This window comes from Oncorhynchus clarkii, chromosome 25 (genome assembly GCF_045791955.1).
Source record: "Oncorhynchus clarkii lewisi isolate Uvic-CL-2024 chromosome 25, UVic_Ocla_1.0, whole genome shotgun sequence".
Lineage (NCBI taxonomy): Eukaryota > Metazoa > Chordata > Actinopteri > Salmoniformes > Salmonidae > Oncorhynchus > Oncorhynchus clarkii.
Genome location: NC_092171.1, coordinates 42,497,020 through 42,514,662, shown reverse-complemented (window position 1 = coordinate 42,514,662; position 17,643 = coordinate 42,497,020). Strand labels below are relative to the sequence as shown.

Genomic DNA, 17,643 nt, shown 5'->3' with positions numbered 1-17,643 from the left:
CTTTGAGAAAAAACATTTTTTACTACTGGTATTTTACATTGCCTTTACATCAGCTAAGTTCAAAATGGTATAAAAAAAAACACAATTCACATGAATAACAAATATGACCAAACTGTACAAAATATTTAGGACTAAGGTCCTGTGTAGCTCAGTTGTATAGCATGGCGCTTACAACGTTGTGGGTTTGATTCCCATAGGGGGAGGGACCAGCACAGAGAAGAGGGGGAATAAGTTGCTCCGGATAAGACCATCTGCATACGCTTCGATCACACCAACAGAATTACATTGAAAAGGCTGAGTTTGTCTTGCAGCATTGTGTTGGGTGTGGTGCGTACCGTTGGATTTGTCAAACTGTATGCTGTAGACGGCTCGACAGAAATGGTCGCAGAAGGAGAATGTTGACCTTTTGTTGCATACATAATCAGATGACGCTGCGTACCATTTTGCGCAAGGGGGCTAGTAACCAAGGACACTGTCGGCGGGTTCGAAGCGTGAATGACTCAAAATGTAATGTAAATGTCTACAAAACGACACAGGTATACAAAATATGAAACATTATTTGTACACCATACTAAAGTTAATAAAAACATTTATTAAACGTTGTTATAAGTGAATCGAAAAATCAAAAAAAATCAAAAACAGGTTGGAACTGAAAGTCAAAGTAGAGGAAAAGGGTAAAGTGAAATAGGAATCAATCAGCAGGTCTGAAATGACGAAGAGTTTAAACTTCACAAGAGCAAAAGTAAGTGTAGAATAATCAGGTCAAGACGAGGCCTCGTCTGGCTCCAAGCACCTTCTCTTTCTTCTGCTTCCTGTCTTCAGTCTGTTTTGTCCTCCTTTCCTCCCTAGAATAAAAGCAACACGGAAATCAACATAACAGGTTATACAGCCAATCGTTCTGAGAGAAAACAAGTCTCAAAACAGGAAGCTCTCTCAATTAGTTCCTCATCTCCTTTTCAAATCAAATTTTATTGGTCACATACACCTATTTACAATGAAGGGTAGGCAGTGTTCCTAGGCAGTCAATGTAAATAAGAATTTGTTCTGAACTACGTTTTGTTCTGTACAATAACTTAAGGATTAAAGGACCCTTTTTTAAAACATTTATTTCTCCTAAAATGACAACCCCCAAATCTAACTGCCTGGAGCTCAGGACCTGAAGCAAGGATATGCATGTTCTTGATACCACTTGAAAGGAAACACTTTGAAGTGTGTGGAAACGTGAAATTAATGTAGGAGAATATAACATTAGATATGGTAAAAGACAATACCAAAAAAAAAATGCGTTTCTTTGTACCATCGTCTTTGAAATGCAAGACAAAGGCCATCACGTATTATTCCAGCCCAGGCGCAATTTAGATTTTGGCCACTAGATGGCAGCAGTATATGTGCAACGTTTTAGACTGATCAAATTAACCATTGCATTTCTGTTCAAAATTGTGTGCCAAGACTGCCTAATTGGTTTATTAATAACTTCAAGTTCACAACTGTGCAATCTCCTCAAACAATAGCAAGAATAGCAAGAATTAATAGCAAGAATTTAAGCTTTTCTGCCAATATCAGATAGACCTATGTCCAGGGATTTTTTTGTTGTTGTTGTTACTTACGACCTCATGCTAATCGCATTAGCTTACTTTTAGCTCAACCGTCGCAAGGGGGGCCCACCAATCCTGTAGATGTTAACTGACTTGCCTAGTTAAATAAAGGTTACATTTTATTTTTTTTAAATGGTGTAATTTCCACCCCCGCAGATGTTATTGTGATGTAGCGAAATGCTTGTGTTTCTAGCTCCAACAGAGCTTGGCTATAACCAAAGAGAATTCTCTTGGGAGGTAACACGGTAAACATTTGATTGTGAGGTATTCTAGGTTGGGTGAACAAAAGGACTTGAGTTTCTGTGCGTTATCACAATCACACGCTGAGCAGTTAATCATGAAACATACACCCCCGCCTTTCTTCTTCCCGGAGAGTTCTTTATTCCTGTCTGCCAAATGTACTGAGAACCCAGCTGGCTGTATGAACCGGGGACAGTATATCCGGTTAGCCATAATTCCGCGAAACAGAGTATGTTACAGTCCCTGATGGCTCTCTGGAAGGAGATCCTCGCCCTGAGCTCGTCTACTTTATTGAACAGGGACTGAACATCAGCGAGTAATATACTCGGAAGTGGTGGATGATGTGCACGCCTCCCGAGTCGGACTAGAAGTCCACTGCGAATACCTCTTCTCCGTCGGAGGTGTCATGGAGCAGCCTTTGAGATAAGTTAAATTGCCAAGGGGGGTACGGACAAATGATCCAATTCGTGAAAGTCGTATTTCTGGTCATAATATTGGTGTATTACTGCCGCTATGATATCCAAAAGTTATTTCCGGTTGTATGCAATAACAAAAAGGTTCAAGGGTAATAATGTAAGAAACAACATAGCAAAAAAACAAAAAAACACTGTAAAGTTGCTTAGGAGCTAGCAACAGAGCCTCTATGTCTTGTCAGCACCATCTTGTGGATGGCAAAAGTCCCTTCTCTGACATTCCTCTCCAATATGTTTAGAGGAATCAAGGAAATGTGAATTGAGAAAAAGCCAGGAATTCAATACAATTTCCCCCTCTACTTTTAACCAGTTGTTTCCGGATACTGACCTTGTCTGAACCGGATGCTGTTTGTAGTTCTTCTGGTGGGAGGGAACGGTCTGGTCCACCATGTTCTCTTGGGCCACCATGAATGGCTTCAGCTTTCCTATGTACAGGCAGACCAGAAACGATAACCAGTAAAATAAACGTTTTTATTAGCCTACAGACAACCGGGTTCGTGCTGAAATGCACTGGAATACAGTCAGAATCTGAATGCTGACATATAGCTCTTACCCTTATGAGGCTTATAGGTGAGAGTCTTAGAGAGACTGGCCTTCAGATCAAAGTTGGTCTTCTTGTTGGTTTCGGGACAGTTAGAAAGAACACTGGTGTTCGCATTAAACACAAACGCTGAATAAAATAAACCAAAACAATTCGATTTAGATTTAGCAGGATGTATATTGAACAAATATAACAATACACATACAACATACACATACAACAATTTCAAGATTTTACCGAGTTACAGTTCCTATTAAGGAAATCAGTCAATTTAAATAAATAAGGCACCAATCTATAGATTTCACATGACTTGGCAGAAGCACAGCCATGGGTGGGCCTGGGAAGCCAGGCCCAGCCAATCAGAATGAGTTTTCCCCCCAACAAAAGGGCTTTATTACAGACAGAAATACTCCTCAGTTTCATCAGCTGGTCTCAGATGATCCCGCAGGTGAAGAAGCAAGATGTGAAGGTCATAAGCTAGCATGGTTACACATGGTCTGCGTTTAAAAAAAAAAAGTTTTATACATACTGCCAAATTCTCTAAAACAATGGGGGCGGCTTATGGTAGAGAAATGAACATTAAATTCTCTGGCAACAGCTCTGGTGGACATTCCTGCAGACAGCAAGCCAATTGCACAATCCCTCAACTTGAGACATCTGTGGCATTGTGTTGTGTGACAAAACTGCTCATTTTAGAATGGCCTTTTAATGTCCGCCAGCACAAGGTGCACCTGTGTAATTGTCATGCTGTTTAATCAGCTTCTTGATATGCCACACCTGTCAGGTGGATGGATCCTCTTGGCAAAGGAGAAATGCTCATTTAACAGGGATGTGAACAAACGTGAGAGAGATGAGCTTTTGAAACACGGGACCAACACTTTCCATGTTGTGTTTATATTTTTGTTCAGTATAGGTTACCTGGTGTCTTAGCGCTGGAGAGAACAAAGGTCTTGTTGACTTCAGATTTCCCTCTAAATGTAGTCTCTTTCCCAGGAGTGAGGAGGTCCACGCGGGGTGCCATGCGTGCTGGCGTCTTCGCCATAGTCTTCTTGTGCTCATTATCCTGAGTAGCTTGAGAGAACCTGTACACAAATCAACCGTTGGACTGACTATTTATTTAACCAGGCAAGTCAGTTAAGAAGAAAAATAAATATTGTTGACAATGATGGCCTCGGAACAGTGGGGTTTAACTGCCTTGTTCAGGGGTAGAACGACAGATTTGTACCTTGTCAGGTCAGGGATTCGATCTAGTAACCTTTCGGTTACTGGCCCAATGTTCTAACCACTAGGCGACCTGCCGCCCCTTTACAAAAGTTTAATTCCACAAACTGGCTAGAGTATTCAGCAGTAACTAAATCCGTCCCAAGAAATGCCAATACGTGGTGGTCACCTGAACGAAGCCAGTTAGCAACTCATGACAGCACATCTTGTTTAATGTGAATGTTATATCAGTGGTAAATCAACAGACACCTAGAAGCTTCAGCTTAGGAATACTCAGACAAAATAATGTTTTGAGTGTCTCACCGAACGTTGATCCGGCGTGTGGACAAGACTGTGGGTCTGAATGGGACAACAGTGTCCTTCTGGGGGGTTTTTCTGGCCGAGATTCTACGTTTGTCGGTAGCAGGTTTGCTGTCTGAAACCTGGGTAAGTCTACGTCTGTCGGGAACTGGTTTCTGGGATGCAGGGCTGAACAGGGAGACGCGGCTCGAGGTTGAGCTCTGCAAAAAACAACAATACATTGACCACACCAAGCAACACATTGGATTTGGGAATCATCCCGCTCAAAATAGCCATCTGGTTTTACATTTGGAAACACGTTTAATTGGTGGTAGTAATTTCACTTTTAACAACTATGGAAACCAAAAAGTCTACTTTCTGTTTGAGTTTTTTCTTCAGTTGGTGTCAAAAGAGTCTTAAAGAACCTGAAGAATAAAATGTGTATGTACACTGGTCAAAAAAATAAAGGGAACACTTAAACAACACAATGTAACTCCAAGTCAATCACACTTCTGTGAAATCAAACTGTCCACTTAGGAAGCAACACTGATTGACAATAAATGTCACATGCTGTTGTGCAAATGGAATAGATATCAGGTGGAAATTATAGGCAATTAGCAAGACATCCCCAATAAAGGAGTGGTTCTTGCAGGTGGGGACCACAGACCACTTCTCAGTTCCTATGCTTCCTGGCTGATGTTTTGGTCACTTTTGAATGCTGGCGGTGCTTTCACTCTAGTGGTAGCATGAGACGGAGTCTACAACCCACACAAGTGGCTCAGGTAGTGCAGCTCATCCAGGATGGCACATCAATGCGAGCTGTGGCAAGGTTTGCTGTGTCTGTCAGCGTAGTGTCCAGAGCGTGGAGGCGCTACCAGGAGACAGGCCAGTACATCAGGAAACGTGGAGGAGGCCGTAGGAGGGCAACAACCCAGCAGCAGGACCGCTACCTCCGCCTTTTTGCAAGGAGGAGCACTGCCAGAGCCCTGCAAAATGACCTCCAGCAGGCCACAAATGTGCATGTGTCTGCTCAAACGGTCAGAAACAGACTCCATGAGGGTGTGGTATGAGGGCCTGACGTCCACAGGTGCAGGATGTTTGGCATTTGCCAGAGAACACCAAGAGTGGCAAATTCGCCACTGGCGCCCTGTGCTCTTCACAGATGAAAGCAGGTTCACACTGAGCACGTGACAGACGTGACAGAGTCTGGAGACGCCGTGGAGAACGTTCTGCTGCCTGCAACATCCTCCAGCATGACCGGTTTGGCGGTGGGTCAGTCATGGTGTGGGGTGGCATTTCTTTGGGGGGCCGCACAGCCCTCCATGTGCTCGCCAGAGGTAGCCTGACTGCCATTAGGTACCGAGATGAGATCCTCAGACCCCTAGTGAGACCATATGCTGGTGCGGTTGGCCCTGGGTTCCTCCTAATGCAAGACAATGCTAGACATGTGGCTGGAGTGTGTCAGCAGTTCCTGCAAGAGGAAGGCATTGATGCTATGGACTAGCCCGCCCGTTCCCCAGACCTGAATCCAATTGAGCATATCTGGGACATGATGTCTCGCTCCATCCACCAACGCCACGTTGCACCACAGACTGTCCAGGAGTTGGCGGATGCTTTAGTCCAGGTCTGGGGGGAGATCCCTCAGGAGACCATCCGCCACCTCATCAGGAGCATGCCAAGGCGTTGTAGGGAGGCCACACACACTACTGAGCCTCATTTTGACTTGTTTTAAGGACATTACATCAAAGTTGGATCAGCCTGTAGTGTGGTTTTCCACTTTCATTTTGAGTGTGACTCCAAATCCAGACCTCCATGGGTTGATAAATTTGATTTCCATTGATCATATTTGTGTGATTTTGTTGTCAGCACATTCAACTATGTAAAGAAAAAAGTATTTAATAAGAATATTTCATTCATTCAGATCTAGGATGTGTTATTTTAGTGTTCCCTTTAATTTTTTTGAGCAGTGTAGTTAACTACTTGCAAAAATGTATAAATTGATGACTACAATAAAACAATGTTGCCTGGGCTTATTATTTAAGGAAAACCAGACAGTGGCCAGATCCCAATGATCTCCATTATAACATTATATACAATTCATTACCTTCAATTCATTCACTGAATTCCTGAACGAATCCATTTTCCTGGTCTTCCTGTCCACGTATGAATCAATTGACTCCATCTTTTTGAAATGCGCCTCGTGGAGCTTTCTGAAGTCTAGAAAGTAGTTGTCAGTATATATTTTTATTCTTCTTCTCTCTCCATAACAGAACAGAGAGTTTGAGCATGTTATTAAGATCGTGTAGCTACAGCAAATATGATTGGGACGACACTAACTTGGTGTAGTAGGCTTCAACATAGACTTAGTCCTCTTCAGGAGCCCCTCGTGGCGAGGGATCTTTCCTACTGGCTTCACCACCTTCTGTCCCACTCCTGTGTAAAGCAATATGAGAACATGACCAATTATAGAATGTTATAACCAGAGGTGATGCTCACGTCGTAGTCACCTATTTCATGAACAAAAGGCCAGCGACACACCCTACATTAGACTTCTGGCAACAACAACGAAGCAAATGTGTCTACACAAATCATCATGGCCTTCAGAGTACTCCAGACTAACCGAACATCACTGCTGTAACTTTGTGTTCGGGTTCAGGCACAGCCACCCCAGAATCCTTAGCAGCAGACACTCTCCTTCTCTTGGAACTCCCTTTGCCGATGATGGATTCAGTCACCTATATTGAAGACATTTAGCTTGCTATTCCTCAATAAAAATATAAAGCAAAAATGATTTTTTTGGTTGTCAGAGATACATGCACAGCATTATTTCAGTGTAAGAAACATTTCTCACACCTCTTACATTTTAGTCATTTAACAGAAGTGCTTATCCAAAGCGACTTACAAGAGAGATACATTTTTACATAGTGGTCCCATACCTCAGCCGGGGTGAGTGGCGCTTTGGCAGGGTCACATTCTGCCTCCTCATCTTCAGGCTCCTTCCTCATTTTCGGTTGCCCTCTACCACGACGTTTGGTCACAAACTCCCGAGCTGGAGGTTTTGGTGACAGCTCATCAACCAGTGCTGAATTGTTTTCATCCTGAGTTGAGTTGCTGTTAACCGTGTTATCCTGTGCATCAACACCAGTCTCACCTCCCTGCTAAAAACACGACCATCAGAAGTCTGTTATTACTAGCTATAATTAGTTGTACAATGCAAAACCATTGTAGTATCTGGGAAGCGTTATCATTTGAGCAGAAGTGGGAGGGAAATTAAAAGCCAGAATTTACGTCCACTGCAACATCTTCCTGCGTTTGTTGTTGTTGGAAATACTCCCTGAGCGCCTTCAGGAGTTTATCAGCCTGTGCAGTAGACACAGATCGAACAGTTAGCAAGGTACACTGCGTAACAAACGAGATGGATAATAGCTAGTTGGTTAACGTTAACTAGCTATTGTAACTAACCACTCACAACACAAACAAACAACCCAATGAAATAATACTATAAATGTTTGCGATTTACCTTCAGTTTGGAGGATTTGAGACCAACCTCCTTTGCAAGACTGCGCAATTCGGCATACTTCATGGAATCCAAGTCCATTTTTTATTCTTGTTTTAGCGAAAAACAAAACAATGTGCTTGCCAGTGTCACTGAAACACGTTTAATGAATCAGCTCCCGTTAAATTGAACGAGTAACGTTACACACAAACACAATCTACTCTGTATTTTGTCGCGCCTTATGGTCAACATATGCAAGTTTCAAAAAACAGGAGTATAGGCCATTTGATTGGCTGGCAGATGTATACGGAAGTACCTTTCGACCAATTAAAAATGATTACTATTTGGCGCCATGATTCTCCGCTAGATGGCGATAAAACCACGTGGGGGGAAACCATCACAGAAGACACTTGAAAGTAACACAAGAGATTATCACTGAAGTTGAACAACGTGGCATTTTGAAAGAATATAATATTTTTAAAAAAATGTATGATTTTGAGTCATTTCAGTCCTGCGACACAGATGACCAAAAACTGGAGAATGAGTCCGTGAACCAAGCCATCGTCGAGAATCCCGTGACTTTTCATTGTGGACGATGCAACACCGTGTGGGCTGATTCCCGAGGGATCTGTGGAGAAGCAACATCGGTCAACTCTCTCATTTGTCTTGGTAAGTTACTTCATTGGATCTAACTAGCGAATTAGGTGTTCAATGTTTTTTTTCTAAGAAATCGTGACCAATGAATTTATATATACACTAGATGACTAATAGAGGGCGCTGTGTTGAAGCCACTTCCTCCATCTTGGCACTTCTTCACCCGTGGAAAATATATATTTATATAATATATATATATTTTTTTTCTTTCTCGAAGGCTTTTAAAACACGGAAGCCAAACGCGGAAACTATGGATCATAATTCATATGGAGCCACTAGAAAACCCCACATTAACATGTCTGTTAACGGATACATCCTGAAAAAAAATCCACTATGATTACTGGCCTGCTAATGTGCCAGAACCCTGTAGGCTAAACTGCAGTGGAAAGGCCCATAAAACGGATCCAAATGGTTGCTCAATCAGGCGGGCTACATGTCTTTATTTCGAAATGAATATGGCATTCAAAAACGCCATGCTTTTGAGAGATTATTCAAATCACTTAGGCTATTCACTGCGGGTTACAGCCTAGACAAGCGTTTTGTACTCACTTGACAACAATCACATTCATCATTACATTGTGTTGTTGTAGCCTAGGGTAGGATACATTTGTTGACCCTAAAAAAAACTGAAACTAGGGTATATTTCCGAGCTGCTACCCAGGTACTGGGAGAAGCATAGTGTAGGCTACCGATAAATAAAAAAATATAGAAATCAACATATTATTTCACTGTGTAAACTGACTGGGTATATTCACTGCAGTATCAATCTTTACATTGAGCATGTGAATTATGGGCTATAATGCATACGCTTCTCACATAGGCTACAGGCAACATCTCCAGCCTGTCTGTCTTTTGATCTGTTGTGAATTTACGCACCTGAACCTAGACGCTGCAAGGATTATTCCTTTTAAATGTTAAATGTAGAGGCCCAGGTAAAGCAAGACTATAGAAGCTTGTTGGACACTTCCGTCAGGCGGGAGAGTTCGAAAGGAGAAGCCCACATTTTCCAATAGGCCACCGGGCTGCATCCTGACTAAATAAATCATGAGTGGCCTGCTAATGTACCTTTTTTGGACCTTCTAAACTGTCGAGAATACAATGCATTTGGAAAGTATTCAAGACCCCTTTCCACTTTTTCCACATTTTTGTTATGTTACATTTTTTTCCTCATCAATCTACACACAATACCCCATAATGACATCACAATACCCCATAATGACATCACAATATCCCATAATTTTTTAAAATTTTATTTCACCTTTATTTAACCAGGTAGGCAAGTTGAGAACAAGTTCTCATTTACAATTGCGACCTGGTCAAGATAAAGATAATGACAAAACGAATATAACATTTGCATAACTATTCAGAGCCTTTACAGCCTTGTGTCTTCTTGGGTGTGACGCTACAAACTTGGCACACCTGTATTTGGGGAGTTTCTCCCATTCTTCTCTGCAGATCCTTTCAAGTTCTGTCAAGTTGGATTGGGAGCGTCGCTGCACAACTATTTTCAGGTCTCTCCAGAGATGTTTGATCATGTTCAAGTCAGGGCTCTGGCTGGGCCACTCAAGGACATTCAGAAACTTGAAGCCTGAAGCCACTCCTGTGTTGTCTTGGCTGTGTGCTTAAGGTCATTGTCCTGTTGTAAGGTGAACCTTTGTCAAGTCTTAACCTGCTCCACAGCGCTCAGGACCTTTTATCAAGGATCTCTCTGTACTGTGCTCTGTTCATCTTTCCCTCGATCCTGACTAGTCTCCCAGTCCCTGCCACTGAAAAACATCTCCACAGCATGAAACTGCCACCACCATGCTTCACCATAGGGATGGTGCCAGGTTTCCTCCAGACATGACGCTTGGCATTCAGGCCAAAGAGTTCAATCTTGGTTTCATCAGACCAGAGAATCTTGTTTAGGTGCATTTTGGCAAGCTCTAAGTGGCCGTCTGGCCAATCTACCATAAAGGCCTGATTTGATGGAGTGCTGCAGAGATGGTTGTCCTTCTGGAAGGTTCTCCCATCTCCACAGAGGACCTCTGGAGCTCTGTCGGCGTGACCATCGAGTTCTTGGTCACCTCCCTGACCACCCCCCCCCCCCATTGCTCAGTTTGGCCGGGTGGCCAGCTCTAGGAAGAGTCTTGGTGGTTCCAAACTTCTTCCATTTAATAAAGATGGAGGCCACAGTGTTCTTGGCCTTTCAATGCTTCAGAAATGTTTTGGTACCCTTCCCCAGATTTGTGCCTTCACACAATCCCGTCACGTAACTCTACGGCCAATTCCTTCGACCCCCCCATGACTTGATTATTTTCTATGAGATGCCCTGTCAACTGTGGGACCTTTTATATAGACAGGTGTGTGCCTTTCTACATCATGTCCAATCAATTGCATTTACCACAGGTGGACTCCAATCAAGTTTTAGAATGTGACGTAGATTAAAACGGATCCAAATGGTTGTCTAATCAGACCCAGGGTGTAGGCCTATTAAAAAGCAGGCCTTTTGAGTAGTTTTTTCAAATTACTCCGCATCACTGCATTTTACGTTTTAATTGTGATACTCACTTTATTAATTGTGATACTCACTTTATTAATTGTGACACTCACTTTATTAATTGTGACACTCACTTTATTAATTGTGATACTCACTTTATTAATTGTGATACTCACTTTATTAATTGTGACACTCACTTTATTAATTGTGACACTCACTTTATTAATTGTGACACTCACTTTATTAATTGTGACACTCACTTTATTAATTGTGATACTCACTTTATTAATTGTGATACTCACTTTATTAATTGTGATACTCACTTTATTAATTGTGATACTCACTTTATTAATTGTGACACTCACTTTATTAATTGTGACACTCACTTTATTAATTGTGACACTCACTTTATTAATTGTGACACTCACTTTATTAATTGTGACACTCACTTTATTAATTGTGACACTCACTTTATTAATTGTGATACTCACTTTATTAATTGTGACACTCACTTTATTAATTGTGACACTCACTTTATTAATTGTGACACTCACTTTATTAATTGTGACACTCACTTTATTAATTGTGACACTCACTTTATTAATTGTGACACTCACTTTATTAATTGTGACACTCACTTTATTAATTGTGACACTCACTTTATTAATTGTGACACTCACTTTATTAATTGTGACACTCACTTTATTAATTGTGACACTCACTTTATTAATTGTGACACTCACTTTATTAATTGTGACACTCACTTTATTAATTGTGACACTCACTTTATTAATTGTGACACTCACTTTATTAATTGTGATACTCACTTTATTAATTGTGATACTCACTTTATTAATTGTGATACTCACTTTATTAATTGTGATACTCACTTTATTAATTGTGATACTCACTTTATTAATTGTGATACTCACTTTATTAATTGTGATACTCACTTTATTAATTGTGATACTCACTTTATTAATTGTGATACTCACTTTATTAATTGTGATACTCACTTTATTAATTGTGATACTCACTTTATTAATTGTGATACTCACTTTATTAATTGTGATACTCACTTTATTAATTGTGATACTCACTTTATTAATTGTGATACTCACTTCATTAATTGTGATACTCACTTCAACGTTCTAGCCCAGGTACAATCTAATCAAATCAGCTGATGTCACAAACTGCTGTACGAGACACCAAACCTCAAACAGCAAACAATGCAGGTGTAGAAGCACGGTGGCTAGGAAAAACTCCCTAGAAAGGCCAGGACCTAGGAAGAAACCTAGAGAGGAACCAGGCTCTGAGGGGTGGCCAGTCCTCTTCTGGCTGTGCCGGGTCGGAGATTATAACAGAACATGGCCAAGATGTTCAAATGTTCATAAATGACCAGCAGGGTCAAATAATAATAATCACAGTAGTTGTCGAGGGTGCAGCAGGTCAGCACCTCAGGAGTAAATGTCAGTTGGCTTTTCATAGCCGATCATTAAGAGTATCTCTACCGCTCCTGCTGTCTCTAGAGAGTTGAAAACAGCAGGTCTGGGACAGGTAGAACGTGCGGTGAACAGGTCAGGGTTCCATAGCCACAGGCAGAACAGTATAATGAGTTTCCTGTCTACAAACGTAGGCCTATTAACTCTGACACAACCAGTAGTCAGTGTGTGGGGGAAGCCAAAAATAAATAAATAAATAAAGCCATACCACAACCTACACTATAGATACAGCAGTATGTGGACACTCCTTCAATTGAGTGGATTTGGCTATTTCAGCCACACCCGTTGCTGACAGGTGTATAACATTGAGCACACAGCCATGCGATCTCCATCGTCTGTCCTCGGTTGCAACACTCACTACCGAGTTCCAAACTGCCTCTGGAAGTAACGTCAGCACAAGAACTGTTTCGTCGGGAGTTTCATAAAATGGGTTTCAATGGCCGAGCAGCCGCACACAAGCCTAAGATCACCATGCGCAATGACAAGCATCGGCTGGAGGGGTGTGAAGCTCACCCCCATTGGACTGTGGAGCAGTGGAAACGGGTCCTCTGGAGTGATGAATCACGCTTCACCATCTGGCAATCCGACAGATGAATCTAGGTTTGGCGGATGCCAGGGAACGCTACCTGTCCCAATGTAATAATGGTCTGGGGCTGTTTTTCATGGTTCAGGCCCCTTAGTTCCAGTGAAGGGAAATCTCAACGCTACGGCATACAATGACATTCTAGACGATTCTGTGCTTCCAAATTTGTGACAACAGGGGAAGGAAGGCCTTTTCCTGTTTCAGCATGACAATGCCCCCGTGCACAAAGCAATGTCCATACAGAAATGGTTTGTTGAGATCGGTGTGGAAGACCTCGACAGGCCTGCACAGAGGCCTGACCTCAACCCCATCGAACACCTTTTGGGATGGTAACGTTAGCTAACTTGAATGATATTAATACATTATACTTGTTTACTTAGAAATGTACTCCTTTTAAATAATGTACTGTGGCAAGTTTGCCATAGGAACTAAAGAGGAAGTGGAATCCATCACTTCCATTGTTTGGCTGTTCCCATAGCAACGTTAGAACATTCGGTGGATAGAAACATAGCTGCGGGAAGTTGGGGTGATGAGGGTAGTACTGCAGCACCCCCAGAAAAATCTGATTAGTGATTTTTAAAAAATTTATTTTTTTAATTGTATTTTTTTAAATTTAAGTAATTTAATGGTCCTTTACTAGTCCTGTATTAGCGGACCAATAGCCGCCGTCTGTACCGCGGGGACCAAAAAAAAATCTCTGCAAAAATACTTAAATACATGTCATTTTGTCCTTCAAACAGTTAATTGAAATACTGTAGAATTCCATTCATTTCTATGGAGGACTGCTCCTACTGGGGAGTACCAATATGGCCGACCTGGTGGCTTCAAAGCCTCTCAATGCCCAATTCAATCGGTGATGTCACTTGCTCTGAGACCTTGAAGTAGTTGTTTCCCCCAGCATTTTTTTTTTGCGGAGCGATAGGTAATGGATGCTTCGTAGTGGGGTCAGTTGTTGATGTGTGCAGAGGGTCCCTGGTTCGAGCCCAGGTAGGGACAAGGAGAGGGACAGAAGGAATACTGTTACACCGTTAAGGACCTGACCTCTTGGCAGAGGCAGTACGCATAAAGGGATGGGATGCACATGGAATACAGCTTTGTAATGATGTCATCTCTTTTCAGAGGTCACCCAAGATGTGATCATCAATAGTGAACGTGAGTGGAGCCTGGATGGTCTGTTCAGTGCATGGTATGATCAATGTGCCTTTTTTTTTACATTTATTTTTTTACTAGTTATACAACTGAGAATACCAAACATTAGGAACACCTTCCTGATATTGACTTGCGCCCCCTCAGAACAGCCTCAATTCGTCAGGGGCATGGACTCTACAAGGTCTCGCGAGCGTTCCACAGGGATGCTGGCCCATGTTGACTCCAATGCTTCCCACAGTTGTCAAGTTGGCTGGATGTCCTTTGGGTGGTGGACAATTCTTGATACACATGAGAAACTGTTGAGCGTTTAAAAAAAAACAGCAACGTTGCAGTTCTTGACACAAACCGGTGAACCTGGCACCTACTATATATCCCGTTGACTTTCTGAATGACACACGGACACACGTCTCAATTCTCTCAAGGCTTAAAAATCATTCTATAACCACCTGTCTCCTCCCATTTATCTACACTGAAGTGGATTTAACAGGTGACATCAGTAAGGAATCATAGCTTTCACCTGGATTCACCTGGTCAGTCTTATGTAATGGAAAGAGTAGTGTTCTTAGTGTGTCAGTTATTTTTCTTTCTCCCCCTCATGTATAGTGTGTACAACACTCTCCAATGCGCCGGCTGTCTCTGCCTCGTGGGTGTAATTCTCTACTCAACACCAGAGCACCTGTCTGCTCTGCGCAACCTCTTTCTCCTCAAGAAAGACCAGATGTATTGGTAAGTAGTAAACAGTTACCTTTTTGTTTTTGTCGTTGTTGTTTTTACCTTCCGTAAACAGATTTATCTCATGAATGGAATACGATTATTTCTTCCTTCCCCCTAGTTATATTTTCAGCACTGGCCAAATGGTGAAAGCCTCGACACTCGACTTTAGTGTAGCACCATTAGGAGAACGTTTAAGTGAGGTAAGAATAATAGTTTTTTTTAAAAATTTTACCCTGCACGTTGACACCCAATTTAAATTGACCCCCCCCGACCCTGGCCCTGTCTCTGTCTCGTCTGTTCTTCCTGCCAGCTGAGACAACTGATCCAGGAAACGGAAAGTCACCTTAGCAATGTGTCAGCAGTGATGGATGACACCCGCACGAATGAAGGGACCTCCTCTGTCCAGTAGTCAAGCTGATCCTACCTGGGTCGTGTTCATAAGGGCACGTTATAGCAAAACGTTTTAAAAACAGAACATTTGCGTTTTTCAAGTATTTTCTTCCCCAATGAACACGGAAGAGCCTGTTCTGTTTGACAATCCTCCGTCAACTGCACTTTATTCTCTAGTTCTGTGTTTTTAAAGGGCCTTTTTGTAGCCTGGGTACCAGTCTGTTTGTGCCATCATGCCACTCCTTTTGTTACGCTAAAAAAAAACAGTTCGGACTAGAGGACATTCCTGTGTGGTGTTCCACTGAAAATGTAGAGTGAAAATGGGAGTTCCCTCCTTGAGATGTTGAAAAGTAGCTACCTCGTATTCTACTGTTCAATGTGGTTTGCCTCAGTTTATGCTAAATTGAAATAGTTTAGTTAACATTGATAATGTGAAGCTCCACATAGATGAGACATGGCACTGTGTGTTCAGGTATTAAAACATCTGTAAACTAATAAAACATCTTTAAATTTGCATACTTCTATGACCATGTTGCATCTTTGTAAAACCTTGCACTGTAATTAGTTTGCTCAGTGTCTGCACACATCTCTTGCCCAGGGATTGATGGGCATATCATTATTTTTTTTTTACCTTAACCTCTTTGGGATGAGGGGCAGCATTTTTCACTTTTGGATAAATAGCGTGCCCAATTTCAACTTCCTGCTACTCATGCCAAGAATATAAGATTTGGATAGAAAACACTCTGAAGTTTCTAAAACTTATACTCATGTCTGTGAGTATAACAGAACTTATGTAGCAGGCAAAACCCTGAGGACAAACCATTCAGAAATTATTTTTGGAGGTCACCGTCTATTCAATGAGTTTTCATTGGGGAACTAGATTTGACTTTTAATTTGTCCCTAGAAGAGTTCAGATATTGGTAGAGGATTGGACTCCGGACTGATGAGTCTATTAAAAGATATGAAGAGGCAGCAACTAAGTTTCTTGGCACCATGTTGCTATTTATTGTAGATTATTCAGTTGATACAAGACAAGAGACTGGTTTCAGCATGTCCAGGGCCTCTGCAAAGAGACTGGTTTCAGCATGTCCAGGGCCTCTGGACTGCATAGTTAAACCACAGTACACTCATTCTGTTGGTTACGAGTAGATCAATACAGTCTCTGTGCCATCATTCCACTCCACGGTGTGAAATGATAGTACAACCTGACTGACTGGTCAACATTGTACATCAAAAGTCATTTTGATCAGAACAAGTGGTTACAATGTGTTTCCCTGTAAATGTCAACAACGATCCCTGTTATGCAAGATATGTCAATGTACTAAACATTAGTTTATCAGTATCATGGCTCTATTGAGCAACACAAAAAAGTTTATTATTGCATGCAATACAAATGATTTACTTTTACTTAATCATGCATAATCTTTCTGTGCTGATCCAGACCATTTGCCACATTACAAATAGTTTTGAAACACAGTATTCAAGACAGGAGGATGGTAGCAATAAATGCTTTACAGTGTTCTCCTTGAGGCATCTATTGCTTTCAGTTATTAGGAAAGATGCATAATAGACATGTATACATGATAGTTTGATCTGGACAATGGTGGAAAAAACGAGGCGCATTAAAATAGGCAACCTAAAATCAATGGTTCTTACAGAACGCATGAATCTGATGCTGTCCCAAATGGGACCCCATTCTGTATAAAAGTGCACTACTTTTGACCAGACCCCCCCCCCCAAAAAATGTAGTTTAGGACACAAGCCCGAATAGAGTTTCCCCAAGAATACACACCTGTTTTTGCCAATCCAAAATGCAGCCTTTCAGTTTTTATTTATTTAACTAGGCAAGTCAGTTAAGATTATTTTCAATGAAGGCCTACTGGGGAACAGTGGGTTAAACTGCCTTGTTCAGGGGCAGAACGACAGATTTTTACCTTGTCAGCTCAGGGATTTGATCTTGCAACCTTTTGGTTACTAGTCCAATGTTCTAACCACTAGGCTACCCTGCCGCCTCTACACTCTAACCACTAGTCTACCCTGCCGCCTCTACACTAACCACTAGGCTCCCCTGCCGCCTCTACACTCTAACCACTAGGCCACCCTGCCGCCTCTACACTCTAACCACTAGGCCACCCTGCCGCCTCTACACTCTAACCACTAGGCCACCCTGCCGCCCCTACACTCTAACCACTAGGCTACCCTGCCGCCTCTACACTCTAACCACTAGGCCATCCTTTGTTTCTGTGTGGTATTTTATGTCCAGCTGAGTGGTTCTTCCTTAGAACATACTATATTCTAAATACTCTTCCCTCTAAACAAAAAGGTTG

General features: G+C 41.9%; 2 protein-coding genes across 3 annotated transcripts; one reads left to right on the top strand and one right to left on the bottom strand.

Moving 5' to 3' along the window:
* Positions 1 to 8,282, bottom strand: LOC139383796 (nucleolar and spindle-associated protein 1-like). 2 transcript variants are annotated; one of them, XM_071128366.1, is made up of 11 exons: positions 7,870 to 8,282; positions 7,638 to 7,709; positions 7,286 to 7,507; positions 6,970 to 7,084; positions 6,687 to 6,782; positions 6,454 to 6,566; positions 4,374 to 4,570; positions 3,768 to 3,931; positions 2,862 to 2,978; positions 2,637 to 2,733; positions 1 to 845 (listed from the first exon to the last, which is right to left on the bottom strand). In XM_071128366.1, exons 1-11 carry the CDS (start codon positions 7,945 to 7,947, stop codon positions 758 to 760), a joined length of 1,359 nt encoding a protein of 452 aa, XP_070984467.1. In that variant the 5' UTR covers positions 7,948 to 8,282; the 3' UTR covers positions 1 to 757. The 2 variants fall into 2 exon arrangements, with proteins under 2 accessions (XP_070984467.1, XP_070984468.1); XM_071128367.1 differs by having other exon boundaries at positions 7,286 to 7,504; positions 7,870 to 8,062.
* LOC139383797 (opa interacting protein 5) lies at positions 8,227 to 15,837 on the top strand. Its single transcript, XM_071128368.1, has 5 exons — positions 8,227 to 8,514; positions 14,183 to 14,249; positions 14,816 to 14,938; positions 15,045 to 15,126; positions 15,237 to 15,837. The coding sequence occupies exons 1-5, from the start codon at positions 8,331 to 8,333 to the stop codon at positions 15,333 to 15,335; spliced, it is 555 nt and encodes a 184-aa protein (XP_070984469.1). The 5' UTR covers positions 8,227 to 8,330; the 3' UTR covers positions 15,336 to 15,837.
* Positions 15,838 to 17,643: the final 1,806 nt, after the last annotated feature.